The sequence below is a fragment of the Stegostoma tigrinum genome, chromosome 22, assembly GCF_030684315.1.
Source record: "Stegostoma tigrinum isolate sSteTig4 chromosome 22, sSteTig4.hap1, whole genome shotgun sequence".
In the NCBI taxonomy this organism is placed as follows: Eukaryota; Metazoa; Chordata; class Chondrichthyes; order Orectolobiformes; family Stegostomatidae; genus Stegostoma; species Stegostoma tigrinum.
This window is the reverse complement of record NC_081375.1, coordinates 14,945,236-14,960,371: the sequence shown is the minus strand read 5'-3', so window position 1 is coordinate 14,960,371 and position 15,136 is coordinate 14,945,236. Positions and strand designations below refer to the sequence as shown.

General features: G+C 41.5%; 2 protein-coding genes across 4 annotated transcripts in view; one reads left to right on the top strand and one right to left on the bottom strand.

Moving 5' to 3' along the window:
- Window positions 1-11,812, bottom strand: part of gprc5c (G protein-coupled receptor, class C, group 5, member C) — a 28,064-nt gene extending 16,252 nt beyond the window's left edge. The window contains exons 1-3 of one of the 2 annotated variants that reach the window (XM_048555409.2): window positions 11,511-11,812; window positions 5,701-6,755; window positions 3,200-3,303 (exon numbers count right to left, since the gene is read on the bottom strand). In XM_048555409.2, the coding sequence (XP_048411366.1) occupies window positions 3,200-3,303; window positions 5,701-6,712 (1,116 nt within the window). In that variant the 5' untranslated portion in view covers window positions 6,713-6,755; window positions 11,511-11,812. The remainder of the gene's footprint in view (window positions 1-3,199; window positions 3,304-5,700; window positions 6,756-11,510) is intronic. The other variant, XM_048555408.2, reaches the window with a different exon arrangement.
- Window positions 11,813-11,930: 118 nt separating this feature from the next.
- btbd17b (BTB (POZ) domain containing 17b) overlaps window positions 11,931-15,136 on the top strand; it is a 134,438-nt gene continuing 131,232 nt past the window's right edge. The window contains exon 1 of one of the 2 annotated variants that reach the window (XM_048555553.2): window positions 11,931-11,974. The gene's annotated coding sequence lies outside the window, so the exon portion shown is untranslated. The remainder of the gene's footprint in view (window positions 11,975-15,136) is intronic. The other variant, XM_059653667.1, reaches the window with a different exon arrangement.

Here is a 15,136-nt window from a genome sequence, read left to right as displayed (position 1 = left end):
TTATAGGGGAGTGGGTCTGGGTGGAATGCTCTGAGAGTAGGTGTGGATTTGCTGGGCCGAAGGGCCTGTTTCCACACTGCTGGGATTCTAAGACAACAAAGTGTGAAGCTGGATGAACACAGCAGACCAAGCAGCATCTCAGGAGCACAAAAGCTGACGTATTGGGCCTAGACTCCTCCTGAAACATCAGCTTTTGTGCTCCTGAGATGCTGCATGGCCTGTTGTGTTCATCCAGCTTCACACTTTGTTTTCTTGGATTCTCCAGCATCTGCAGTCCCATTATCTCTGGGATTCTAAGACCTAAGATCTATAGTGACTTTACTTTGCACAAATGAAGAAGAAGAAAAGGCCAAACCCAGGGTGGAGGGGAAATAACTTGCATTTCTACACTGCCCTCATCACCTCAGAGCATCCCAAATCTCATTGGAACTTAAAAAAAATTAAAGGGCTAGGCAGGGACGGTGCAGATAGAATGTTTTGCCTGGACTAGAACCAAGGGTGACAGTCTCAAAGTAAGGATCAAGCCATCTAGTTCTGAGGTGTGAATATGGAAGATAGAGCAGCCCACAATGTTGTGTCGAACATGACACCAAATTAAACTAATCCTTTCTGCCTGCCCTTGGGCCGTGTCCTTCCATCCCTTGCACGTTCATGCGCTTATCTAAAAGTCCCCTAAACATCCCTATCACCTCCACCACACACCCCAGGGAGCACATTCCAGATTCCTACCATTCTCTGTGTAAAAAAAACTTGCCCCTCACGCCTCCTTTCAACTTTCTCCCTCTGAATTCAAACGCATGCCTGCTTGTATTAGACATTTCAACTCTAGGAAAAATATTCTTACTGTCAACCCTATCTATTTCTTCATACGGAGGGCACTGAGTCTTTGGGATTCTTGCCCTATCGGGCTGTGGGGGTTCAGCCATTGAGTATGTTCAGAACAGAGACAGATGGATTTCTAAATATTAATGACTTCTGAGGGAAATGGAGATAGCTGGGAATATGGCATTGAGAGGATGATCAGCTGTGAGCTGTAGTGGCACAGCAGACATGAGGGGCTGAGTGATCCACTCTTGTCCTTATGTTTCTTTGTTCAAAATGTTTCATAGCCAGGTATGTATCTTGGGAGTCGCTACTGAAAAGTGGGAATTGCCCCAGCCAATTTGTGCAAAACAAACACGCACAAACTGCAATAAGATTACGGTAAAAATAATTCCCTGCAATTCTTCAATTGTGACCTTATTGAGGTTTATAAAGTCATGGGGGCATAGATAAGGCGAATGATAAGGATCTTTTCCCGAGGGTGGGAGAGTTTAAAACTAGGGGGCATATTTTTTAAGGTGAGAGGAGAAAGCTTTAAAAAGCTTATGATGGGCAACATTTTTTTTTTTTACACAGAGTTGTTTGTGTGCAGAAGGAACTTCCAGAGAAAGTGGTGGATGCAGGTATAGTCACAATGTTTAAAAAACATTTGGATATATTCATGAATAGGAAAGGTTTGAGAGGATATGGGCCAAGTGAAGGCAGGTAGGAGTGGTTTAGTTTGAGAACATGGTCAGCATGGATTGGCTGGGCCCAAGGGTGGAGGTTTCTGCACCGTATGACCTTTTACATTCACATGATAAAGCAGAAAAGTTGGACCTTGTTTTACATCTTTTGCAATGGCATCTTTGACAATGCAATATGTTATTAATTGGCAGAATGTGGTCTGTTCTAGTTTCTGCTAAATGCTGATCATGTAGTGGTAATTTTACACAGAATAGGCAGATTGATTAAAATTAGCAACTCCCAGTCATTAACAGTTCTGCAAACTTAATCCTTCTGTTTTATTTAAGCACTAACTCATTTTGATATAACGTGAAGGCACAAAGTCACTCTTGAATGCCACTCTGTCTTTTGAAGGCATTAATGTAGAACCTCTGACGGTGAGGTTCATGGTATGTTCACTTAATAGACCTTTTTCTCAACTCAGGAAAACATTAAACATTCATATGCAAAATTTGCCAATAGGAGTTTGTATTTTCTTACTGGAGTTCTACTCCTGGATGACCTCTGGCAAGAATCAAAGAGTCTAGACAGCAAAGAGATAATTTAACAATTAAGGCCAAATTCAACTAAACTCAAACTGATTCTTGCTCAACATTCAGAAACAATGAGTTCTAGGTGATACTTGTGGATATTAAATCAGGACCAAGATCCTGGATGCTTTTCTCTGACTGCCCTGTAGTCCAGAAGTGAAGTCTAAACTGGAATATGCCTAAATTGGGAAGGGTTGAATAGCAAACTTCAGCAAAAAAAGAAGAAGAACTGCAAATGCTAGAAATCAGAAACAATAACAAATTGCTAGAAAAGGTCAGCGGGTCTGGCTGCATCTGCGGAGAGAAATCAAGTTAACGTTTCGGGCCCAGTGACCCTTCCTCAGAACAGTAAACTTCAAACATCACTGGTTACTGAATTAATTAGGATTATTTTTGGATGCATGCGCAGCCCACCAAAATCTCCAGACATAATAGGTCCAAACAGGTCATTTTTTTGGATAAACCATATCTGCCAGCAAGAAGGGGTGTTCATGATTTTCACCCTGCACATCAGAGTACTGTGCAACATAATGAACGGGAGCTACAGTGCGATGAAAGTAAAGAAAAAGACATATTTGTGCTGCTCGATTTTCTTAAATCTACTGTTTAACCTCAAAATAAGTAGACTCTGGCTCTCCAGTTACAAACAACATTTGTTTTAAACTAAGATAACAAAGTGTGGAGCTGGATGAACACAGCAGGCCAAGCAGCATCTCAGGAGCACAAAAGCTGACATTTCAGACCTAGACCCGTCAGCTTTTGTGCTCCTGAGATGCTGCTTGGCCTGCTGTGTTCATCCAGCCCCACACTGTGTTATCTTGGATTCTCCAGCATCTGCAGTTCCCATTATCTCTCATTCTTTTTAAACTTCCAGCTAATGATTAACATGTTAATAATTCTTTTTTAAGTGTGCATGTTCTGGTAAATCCACTGTGGGACCATATCAATAATAAATTCAAAGGCAGTCTTGCACAGGAATAGCTTGTGTGAGTGATAGTAACCAATCACACCTTTTTAAGCCATTGTTCTATTACAGTACATTGTTTGACTCACATCCAGACGCAGGATAAGAAAGCTTGTGGTTAATGTTTTCAAAATGCCTATAAATTGAGATAACTTACGTTGGTTTTGTTCATCAATGCCATTTCAGTCGGCTGATATACACTATTGCGAAGCTGTCCATTGTAACCCGTGTAACCAGTATAAGGTGATTTGGGCTTGTTTGCTGGGAAAATAAATAGAAAAAAAAGTCACACTGCTTTTTCCTTAAGCAAAACAATTGCCCAGTTTATTTTAAAAGTCATTTGGCTCTCGGGCAAGTTTAACTCAAGTAATTTAATCATTACAAGTTCAATTTTCAAAGTGTGCTGACCGAGGAGTGACAGGAATGCTGCAATTGACCCTTGTATTCTTAAGGTTTAAAAATTGCCCAAACTTTCAATTTGATGGTTATCCATCAGCCCTTGCGGGGATGCTGGGGTCTGGGTTAGGTGAGAACTCTCTGTCCTTTGTCAGCGTACTAGAATTCATTACGACAGCTCCAAAATAAATAATGGCCACTGGGATCAGCTACTAGAGAATACCCAACACTTTCTCTTTCACTTGAATGCAAAAGAATGCTGCTTTCAGCAACATTGAAAAAACCATCCTTAGTTGTCCACAGAAGACTGTGCTGGGTTTTCTTCTTAAAATAACTCAGTGGCTTACATGGCCATTTTGCAGGGCAGTTAAGAGCCAACTGTGTTGGTGTGGGACAGGAATCACAGAGACCAGATGGTGCAAGAACAGCAGGTTTCCACCCCTTAAGGAAATTAGCAAACTAGCTGGGTTTTTGCAACTACTCCAGAAAGGCTTAGCTGTCACTTTTAGGGAAGCTAGCTTTTAATTTCAGAAAAATGCCCTGTAGTCTGAATTTATATTCTTTGAATTGGCTTGACAGTTAGGATGGTCAGACCAACAATGTGTAAGCTAGAATAGCTAAGAGGTGGGTTTTGTATTTACCTGCTCACTTTGGGTTAATCTTTTCTGGTAATAATCATTTAGTTGAAAGCATGGTTGGAGTGTTCTTCTCTTTGATACAAGATCTTTGCTGAGGCAGGAAAGCAGCAAGAGATGCTGGTAAAAGCTAATGAGAAATTCTTTTCCCATGGAATATTTTAAGATTAAAATGTGGTCTGCTCTCATTTCATGAGACTATTTAACTTGCTAATTTCAACATTGGAAGAAAGACCAGCTATTTAAAAAAAAAATCCTGGTTTGGTTTTGTTCTCTAGATTTTATCCCCTCTCATCTTTCCCTCTCTTTCTCCTTCCATCATTTTGAAGATGGGAGGTCAGAGCTCTGTCCTCGTATTTAAATCCTTTCAATAAAAAAAACACCTTAGGGCTACATTTCTGAAAATTGGGCAGTTCAACTCCTTTTAAAGATGGAACACTTTGCTCTGTCCTGTAGCTCAGTGAGGAGCTTATCTTGACAAGTTTGAGCAGAAGGAAGCTTTGGGACTTTAACTTCTAAACTTTTAGTTGTGAAAACATTATTCAATAATTTCAGACAGTAGATTATTACTTGTTGATTTTAATAAAAGTATAAAAATAAAACTCTGAATACTTATTCATTCTGAGAAAAGGCCCATCTCTGAGGGGAGACGGTGGGGTAATGGTAATGTCACTGAACTATTAAGCCAGAACCCCAGGCAATGATCTGTGCTCATGGGTTAGAATCCTTCCATGGTAGATAATGAAATATGAGTTTAATGAAAAAAATATGCAGTTAAGAGCTAGCTACCCATTGTCAATTATTGTAAAAGTGTACCTGGTTCCCTAATGTCCTTTAAGGAAGGAAATATGTCATCCATATGTGCTATGGCTTACATCTGATTATTAACGCACGGCAACATTCCTTGCTACTCATTTTGTCGCTGTGTAGACATCTGAGGTCCATCCATGCAGTGACTTTTGGAAGCAGAGCCCAATCATTGGCATTCTGATCGGCATGCACCGAGCTGCCTAGTAATTGCACAGCAATGTGATTGTCCCTTAATTACCCTGTCAAATGGCCCTACAGAGCCACTATGATCAAGGGGCAATTTGGGATGGACAGTAAATGCTTGCTCAGCTAGCAACAGTCAAACTCCATGAACATATAAACAAAGCAATCTGTGCCATCTTGGCCCTGGGCAATGTTCAAATCCACTGCACAGCAGAAGCTACAATTTATAAATAAAAACTATATGGAAAATTTTTGCAATCCAACTTCCAACTTTTAAAGCGACTGTTCAGATTTCTCCACTCTCTTTACTAACCAACCTTGTGAATTGGTTGTCGACTCAGTTACCTATAACAACATTGCTAAATGTGATATCTGACAAATGTTAGTGTAATTATGAGAACAGGCAGCAATGAGGACTGATAATAACGTTGCTGGGAGTGTGGTGAAACTACTAAAGAGAGCCTGAAAAATCAAACCTTCCATCAGCCAAAGCCAAAAGAAGTTTGGTTAATTCATAATAAAGCTGCTCAGTGCCAACTTCTAATTGGGACGGTTCTAGTCCAGACAATCAACGGAAGGAAAGTAGTATCTACAGATTTAAACTTCAAATGATTCAGAACATAACTGATCTAACCTGCATTGGGTTCATCCATCGAGAATGCCTTGTTTTCTATGTACATGTGTTGAGCTTGCTGCTCCTTTAGGATGGTCTCATAGCCCACTCCTCTTGTTGGATATACCTCTTCAACATAATGCTGCTCCATACTAGCTTTTGTCAGGTGGCAGATCTCGGGGATGATGTACATAAAGACAAACACCCAGGCATTGGCAACCAGTGCAATAGAGAGTGTTGGATCATTCCAGGTTTGATTTCCGACTTTCTTATTTCCATAAACATACATTACAATCCACACAATCCAGATGGCGATGGAGAAACTAACTGTGACAAGGATAAATATGCCATGTTTCTTCCAGTGTTTAAAATGACCCCACTGAGTGGACACAGCAAGACCAAATGTAACTACGATAAGAAACATGACATAAATTAAAGCCATAGCAAAATCCATATTAGCAATATTGCAAGGATCTCCAAGAAATGCAGAACTGGTGCCATTATTCCTTACAATGGTGATTATTAACCATTCAGTGTTTATTATCACTTCCACAAAGGTGAGAGAAAGTGCCAGGCTAAAAATGTGCCAGGCTTTAGGGCCATTGTTTTTTCTTACAAGCAAGTTAAGTCTGATAGAGTGTGCCAACATGCAGGAAAAGCAGATTGCAAACAGAACGCCAAACAAGAACCTTCTGGAAGCACAGGTTGCGAAGTCCTTGTTGATAATGAAATCAAAAACCAGGCAAAAGAGCCCAAATGTGCCAAAAATGAAGAAAAGCTGAATTCCAATGGTGCTCTTCCTCTTGCTGTCCTGGACAAAGGGTATGCTCGCTAATAAAACCAGTGACAGCACAAAGCAACTTAGTATGCCTGCACTGGCTAGAGCTTGTAACACAATCCCCCAGACAGCTGATAAATCACATAGGTTGAAGTAAAGTGAGTCGAGACTAGCAGCACAACCCACTGGAGCGACGGCTGCGGTCCCCGGGAGGAGGCTGATCCACCAAGGAAGCTGCAGTGTGTTCAGCCTCATCTTTAACAACTTGTTCGATCTGAAAATGGATTTCGTCACGTACCTAGAGAAGGACAGAGTGGTGGTTACAGGTTATCAAATTACACTGCAGTCTATCATCGGAAGGTTACTGGATTGTAAATCAGAGGCCTGTGCGAAAGTGTACCATTGTTTAGAACATCAATGGCCATTAACATTCTTGTCAATTTTAAAATAAAATATATATCATAACAATTTAAATTCAACCCAGGCATCAGGATAAAAACTTATTGCATACTCAGGAATGTTTTCCTGTTATTTTCAAAAGAAGAATTTATGGCATGTCAGGTTTATTTTGAATGAAAGTACTTTTGTACAAAAAATTTCCCGTATAGAAGGCTTTGTGCGCAGGAGTATAATTAAGTCATCAAAAGAGTAAACTGCTAACCTCTCTTTCCCTTGTTTGTTCCCCTGTTACATTTTCCACCCTCCTGTTCAGAGGTTTGCTAACTACACAGGACGTACAAGGCTACACCAGATCCAATGGGTCAAACATGAAGCTCATATTCGACAGAAATTTGAGCCAACTGAGCCACTCCTCGAATTCTGATTGCTCAGAGATGTTGATCTTGTAGAAATTTACCAACTTTTTTTTAAAAAAAAGTACAAAACATTTTACCAAACAAGGTCAGCACATCTGTGAAATTTGACCGAGGAAAAATCTCCCTCACCACCTCGCGCTGCAGGGACCTTTTTATATTACACCTTGGTCATCACAATCTCTGACAAAGAGAACAAAAACAAATGTTTGTATATCTACAATGCTTAACCCAGTCTGTTATCTACATGAGCTTTGCTTGATTTCCCAGTCACTTGAGGAGAGAATGTTGTTTGTAACCGTAGTTACAGTCTCCTAGTGAATGAACTCCCTTCCCGAGTGACCACCTCCAGATCACCCAGCAGCTTCAGTGAGTCTTGTTTCAAACGTCAACTATAGCGCTCTGAAGACTGACGTTTGTGCTGCTTCTATCATCTAATCAATTCTAAAATCGGAGCGTAACTAAGTTGTAGTCTTCAAATCATTGAGCATTGACATTGAGAGAGTTGATCGCCCATTATATATCTCAACAAGGTCAAGGGAAATAAAAAGCATGAAGAAACATAAATCTCACCACCAGCCTGATGGTACAAAGTCAGGATCTATCTTGAACAATCTAACAGCAGAGAAGTAGGCCATTCACCAATCATGCCTGTACTGGCTGTTTGGAATAGCTATGCATCAGTTCCGTTCCCCTACACCACTCCACAGCCCAGATTATGCTTTCACTTCATATTTATATCTAATTCCCTTCCTGAAAAAATTCAGATTTACAAACTAAGATAACAAGGTGTGGAGCTGGAGGAATACAGCAGGCCAAGCAGCATCTTAGGAGCAGGAAAGCTGACGGCTCCTCTGATGCCGCTTGGCCTGCTGTGTTCATCCAGCTCTACACCTTGTTATCTCAGATTCTCCAGCATCTGCAGTTCCCATTATCTCAGATTTGCAAACTGCAGTTTGTCTTCAACAGTTCATGTGTGAAATGCACTAAGTCTGAAGTTCTTAATTGCTTTTTCAACAAGTTTGAAGTTTGAATTATTCCATCATTCTGATCACTTTGCCAGTCATTAAAATGAATCCTAATGTCACGATGTATCAGATCACTTGCTAAAGGCACAGCAGCCCCTATTCGCTACAACATTGCACAAATACCATATTAAAAAAAGGACATGGTAAAAAGAAAGAACAAAAAACATTTTAACCTCAGTATATTGTATAAATACACTGAAAAGGTATTGTATTGTGTAACTCACAATTGAATTATGCTGGTGGATATCTTATTCCCTAGCTTTCAGATAGTTACCGAAACTGGGCTTATGTGACGCATCCTACATCTTGTTCTACACTTCATTAACACTTTTGCTTGTTGACCAATGAAAAGGAAGATGGAATAAAAGCATCAAATGTCAGTAAAACTGTAGATGACCAAGCAAAAAAAAATTCAACTTTAATGAAAATTTTGTTTTCCCAAACTTATGATATATCAAAGTATAAACTTAGACTAGTGCAAAGGGAATATATAACAAATAGCTTCAATACACAACAATTCAGAAGAAGAAAAACTACTCATGAACTTTCTGTTGACTTGTATTCAGTCATAAATATTGATTAAAAGATGTGCATACGTAAATAGTGAAGAACGGGGTCAAGCTTTGGTATTCTTGCCTAATAGTGGGCTAGCTCAGTTTGTTTTAAGTTTAATAGATGAGGAATCACTATTCATAGGAACAGGAGAAGGCCATTCAGCATTTTGAGCTTGTTCTGACAATCAATAAGATCATAGCTGATCTGTGGCCTGCCTTGACCCATATCCCTAACAGCCTCCTTAACAAAAACTTTCTACCTTAGAGTTAAAGCTAAGAAATGATCTAGCATCACTGGCCATTTGTGAATGAGATTCCAAACATCCACCACCCTGTCCATGTAGAAGTGCTTCCTAACATTTCTGAATGGTCTGGCCCTAATTTATAGACTATCTCCCCTAGTTCTAGAAACCCCAGTGTTTCTTTCTGTCTACCCTGTTTTTTCTCTGTTAGAATCTTGCATATTCAAGCAACTTGACACCATCCAGGACAAAGCAGCCCACTAGACTGGCATTACATCCACTCCCTCCACTATCGACACTCAGTAGCAACAGGATGTGCTACCTGTAAGACGCACTGCAGAAATTCACCAAAGATCCTCAAACAGCACCTTCCAAACCCATGACCACTTCCATCTAGAAGGACAAGGGCAGCAGATATATGGAAATACCACCACCTACAAGTTCCCCTCCAAGCCACTCGTCATCCTGACCTGGAAATATATCATTGTTCCTTCACTATCACCGGGTCACAATCCCTGAAATTCCCTCCTTAATGGCATTGTGGTTCAACTCACAGCAGGTAGACTGCAGCAGTTCAAGGCAACTCACCACCACCTTAAGGGCAACCAGGGACAGGCAATAAATGCTGGTGAGCCAGTGACACCCACATCCCACAAATGAGTAAATTAAAAATAAAGTTGATCAGCTCAGTCCCTAACTTTCTAAATTCCACAGAAAACACAAAAACTAAGTGTTGGTTTGGCACATCAGTCTTACTCTTGCTTCAGAGCTGGAAGGATTTGAGTTGAAGCTCCATTGAGAGACTTCAGCACCAAATCATGGTGCGCTTTAGCGCAGGACTGAGGCAATACTGCATCTTTTGAACTGAGGCTCTCTCTGTCTATTCAGGTGGATGTAAAAGCTCTCATTGTACTGCTGAAGAGAAGTAGGAACTTCTCCCAGTGGTCTCAGCACTTATTACTTTGGCACGTAACTCTCTTTGTTGGACATTTCTGCGCACAAATTGGCCACCGTGTTTGCCTACAAAGCAGTTACCACTACATTTCACAAGAAGTCCACTGTCTGTAATGCACTCTGGGATGTTCTGAGGTTATTGAAAGCATGACAAACATTCAATTACTTTCTAGTTTTGAAGAATCGTAAAAACAGCAGGAAGATTTCCATCCTGAACTGGCAACACTAACATATGCTTATAGAGGGCTTTTAATGTAATAAAATATTCAAAGGCACTGCACAGGAATATTGTATTAAAAGAAAACTGACACAGAACTACAAAAGTAGATAGGCCAAAGGCTTTGTCAGAGAGGTTGGTGTAAGGGAATGACTTAAAGGAAGACTGAGGTGGGACATGATTGAAATGCATAAAATTGAGGGACACTGGTGGGATACATAGGAAGGAATATTTCCCCTTGGCAGAGGAATCAATGACTGGGGGCATAGTAAACAGGCAGGAGATTTAGAGGAAATGAGAGGAAAAATTCCTTTCACCTAGGGGGAATTGGGTACCTGGAACTCACTGGCTGTAAGAGTGTTAGAGGCAGGAAGTCTCATAATATTGAAGAAGTATTTAAACGTGCACTTGTGATGCCAACGTATACAAGGCTATGGGCCAAGTTCTGGAAAATGAGATTAGAATAGTTGGGTGCTTGTTTCGGACTGGTGCAGACTCGATGGGCTGAAAGGCTGTATGACAGCCAGAGGTTTAAAAGAGGGAAATGCAAAGTTTAGTTGGGTGGAAGCTGCAGGCACAGGATGCCCAAGGGACCAGAGCGAAGGGGTGCAGGTAACTGGGAGATATGTCAGGCTGGTGCGGATTTCAGGGATGGAGAGGAGGGAAACTGCCGAACCAAATGGGGCTGCAGTCCCCTGGAGGTAGTCATTGTCCCTGAGAATACGTTGGAGGGACCGCCGGACCTTCAATACCCCACCCGGCAGGAATGGGAAAATTGGACTAATCCCGCAGGAACCAACTCGGGGAAGGTGTGAACACACGGGGAGAAATGCACATGTAAAGTGGAGACTTTCAGGCTCGGTGCTTAGCCACTGCCGAGACTTCCCTCTGTCCCTGTTTCTCTGTGTACCGTCTACAGCGAGAGGAAGGAGAAACTCTCCACCTTACAATTTCAAAAAAACTCCCAACGTGAGCACAAACTCGTGTTTTACTTTCAGAAGGGCAGACGCTCTTTTAAAAAAACTAAGCCGCTGCATCTTTTCGGTGTCTGATTTGAGCACATGGCGATTTTACAAAAATTAATCCCATCTGTAAATGTACACGCGGGGTTTAGTTAGTGCTGGAGGGGAATTCCTCACTGCTGCAGCTCCCTTATCTGTTGAAACTGTTCACACACACAAAGCCAGGGTGAGCCCGGTTTGAGCTGGAACCCTGTTCCCAACAGCACCCCCACCCCGGCTCTTACCTCCGCCTTGTCTCACCGATCCGACCAGCCCCGGAGCCTTCCTTTAAAACATATAGTACAAGCGGAGAGTCTTGAGTGGGAACTGGGAGCTTACAACAGACTGAAAGTCCCGCTTCTGTGCACTCACTGGATTGCAGTGTACTCAACTATTGCCCAATGCACACTCTGGCTCTACACTGCTGATTGTGTGTGAGTGAGAGAGAGATCTGATTTGTTGTTGATGTGGGAAGGATTTTGAAGAGTTAACGTAAAGCTCACAGTGGGAGTAACTCTTGCTTTCCCGACTAACCCAGTGTATTGAACCAGCATGAATGTGCCTCGCTCTGATTCTCACCCCCCCCCCCCGCTTTAAATAAACAGTTATTACCCGGCAGCCGAGAACTCCCTTCAGACTAGACCAGGTTCCGGGACTGTCCCCCCCATCGACAATCCACTGACTACTGCAAGGATTCCCTTTAAACAACGTGAGTTTGAAGCAGTGGGGGTATGTTACTGGATTAGCAACTGCCGAGCCCCGGCTTCATGAGTTTGAATCTGACCAGGCATGTGGCAATATTTGTGTTGAATTTTAAAAACACTAGCCCAATGGCGGCTATGTAGTCCCAGTCGGTTGTTGTTCAAAGCCTAAAAGAAAAATAGGAGTTGCTTGAAAAGCTCAGCAGGTAACATCTTTGCAGAGAAAGCACAGTTACCTTTCCTCAGACCTGCTGACCTTTCCTAGCAATCTCTGTTTTGTGTTTGATTTACAGCGTCCGCAGTTTCTACTGTTGATCTGGTTTTTGGGCATTTGGGATGGCTGATGCCAGTGATGTTCGCATACTGAGTTAATTTTAAAAATATATTTAGAAACATCTGGGGCACCTGGTTCAATGGTGGTTTGAAGTGAACTTTTTATTCAGTTTAAAGGCAAATTTGACATAGTTTATTCTCACTTCATCTACAATGTTTCCACCCCCCCCCCCCCCCCCTTCTAGTTTTTCTGGAAGGTTTTGATTTCCTTGCTGGGCTTTAGGTTCTGAGATTGTGTGTCTGAGTGAACATGCCTTGTTCAAATGTTCAGCGAAGTGCCACTAGCTTATAGGGCATGTCAGAAAGCTCGCAGCACAACTACGCCTGTCATCAGCTCAAACGCAAGACCCTGCCAAGTGCTGCAAATCTGAAATCAAAATGAATAATTAGTCAGCAGGTCAGGCAGCCTCCATGGACAGAACCACAACTGACATTTCAGATCTGATGAAACATCAATCTGAAGCATTGACGTGGGGCCTGTATCGTCTGACTTTCACATACACGTGACCACAATAGGGATTAGCTGGATAGCAGTTAGGCATATTCGAGCGTATGAAATTAGAGTAGCAGTCGACCATTCTGTCCCTTGAGCCTGCTCTGTTATTCAGTAAGATCATGGCTTATCCATTTGCATCTCAAATTCCACATTTCCGTCTATCCCTGATAACTTTTTGATTTCCCATCTAACAGGAATTTGTCTGTCACATTTAATGACCCATTTATGCATTATCTGTTTTTGCCAGTCAGCCAATCTTCTATCCAAGCAAATATGTTAAGCCCACCCCTTGAGCTTTGGTCTGCAAATTAAATGGGGGGGGGGGGGGGGGGGTAGCCTTGGCATTCCATTCTCCAACACCAGGAGAGCTAAAGCCAATTGTAGCTCCCTAATTGGGCTAATTAATTCACAAGGATGTGGGTGTCAGTGGCACTTATTGCCTGTCCCTAATTGCTTGGGCAAGGTGTTAGTATGCCTTCTTGAGAAACCTCTGCAGTCTGTGAGGTGAAGGTATTCTCTCAGCACTGTAAGGGGTGGAATTCCAGAGTTTTGATCCAGTGACAATGAAAGAACAGTAATGTATTCCTGAGTCAGGATGTTTCTTGTGGCACAGTGATCGTGCCCTTTCTGCTGAGCCAGGAAGCCCAGGTTCAAGTCTCACCTGCTCCAGAAGTGTATAATAATATCTGTGTGATCTGGATGGGAATTTGACACCTTGTCCTTCCCACAGGGAAGAGGCTACAGTTTTTAGAGGATCTATTGAATAAGTCTTGGAGAGTTTGAAGATTAGAATTTACCTATTATTATACTTTATTTATCAAGCATAACATAGAATTATCATTCTTGAAATGTAACTCATTCTTTTATTTTTAAAAGACATACTTTTGGGACCTGTAAAGGCATAGGTGATGCAACGTCTTTCCAATATAAATCCAACACAAGTTAATAACAGATTCTTCTGTCTTGGCTGGGGGTGAGGAAATCTGAATGCATCTGGAGAGCATCACAGTTAATGCTACCCTTAATGCAGCACTAGGTTTGTTCACTCAGTGAAGTCAAAGGCTCATAAAAGAAATCCGACAATTTGCAATTGGGAGTAGAAGGTGCTACTTTAATGATGTGAGGCCTATTATTTTGGAAGACTGCATGGAGCTTTGATTGTGGTACATTGCAGTTCTATTGAGGAATCCAAGTTGTTGTGGCAATGTGCACTTTTATGTACAGGTTGTAGGTCAGACCTATGGATAGTGATGTTGAACACTGCAATTTTCTTTCTGTTGCAGAGCTGACTAGTATGATTTTTCTTGTTCTTACTGCTTGACATTGGTTTGTGTCGGATGGATTTGAAGATTAGTGCTCAGCCTCTGTGAGTCAGTTTCCTTTAAGAGGGAAATTTCCTCCATGTCTAACCGATCTGAGAGTGTTCAGTGCTGACATTGAGTGGAATTATGATGGTACTTATACAGCACTAATATTCTTCAGTATGTTAGCATAAATGCACACATTGGTTAAGAAACAAACTGTAAATCCACATTACAAAACAAAAGCATCACAATAGAAATATCCTCGTCATGCAGGAAGCGATATAGTGAAAGGAAGGCATGAATGTGGAGCCTGTTTTCTTACATCTGTGTACAGATTCTCAGGAGGGGGCTACTCTTCAATACCTACTGAATCATGTATATGGATTCAGAATTCACTGGTCATGGAAAGACCAACAAAACATAAAATTCAATGCAATAATCAATTATGACTGAAATAATTGCTTTAAGTACTCTCAGATTCTGTGAAGTGAGGGTAATAAGGTTAATCTTGAAAAGAAAATTTACTGAAATGTAAATCTTACTCCAGATTTCCAGGCTCTGAAAATTTTGCTTCTTTTTGTTTTATTAATAGTAACACCCTGAGGGTTACCATTGAGCAGAAATTGATCTGGACTAGTCATATAAATATTGTGGTGACAAGAGCTGGGCAGAGGCTAGGAATCCTGCAGTGAATAACTCACCACCTGACTCCCCGAAGCCTGTCCACTGCCTATAAGGCACATGTCAGGAGTATGATGGAATACTGTCGACGTGCCAGGATGAATGCAGCTCCAGCAATGCTCACAAGCCTTGACAGCATCCAGAACAAAGCAACCGACGCGATTAAAACCCCGTCCATAAAATTCACTCCCTTCAACACCAGAACATAATGATAGCAGAATATACCATCTGCATGATACACTGCAGTAACTCACCAAAGCTCCTTCACAACACCTTCCAAACCTGTGACCTCCATTACCTAGAAGGACAAAGGGAATACTTGCATGAAACCCCATTACCTACAAATTCCCCTGCAA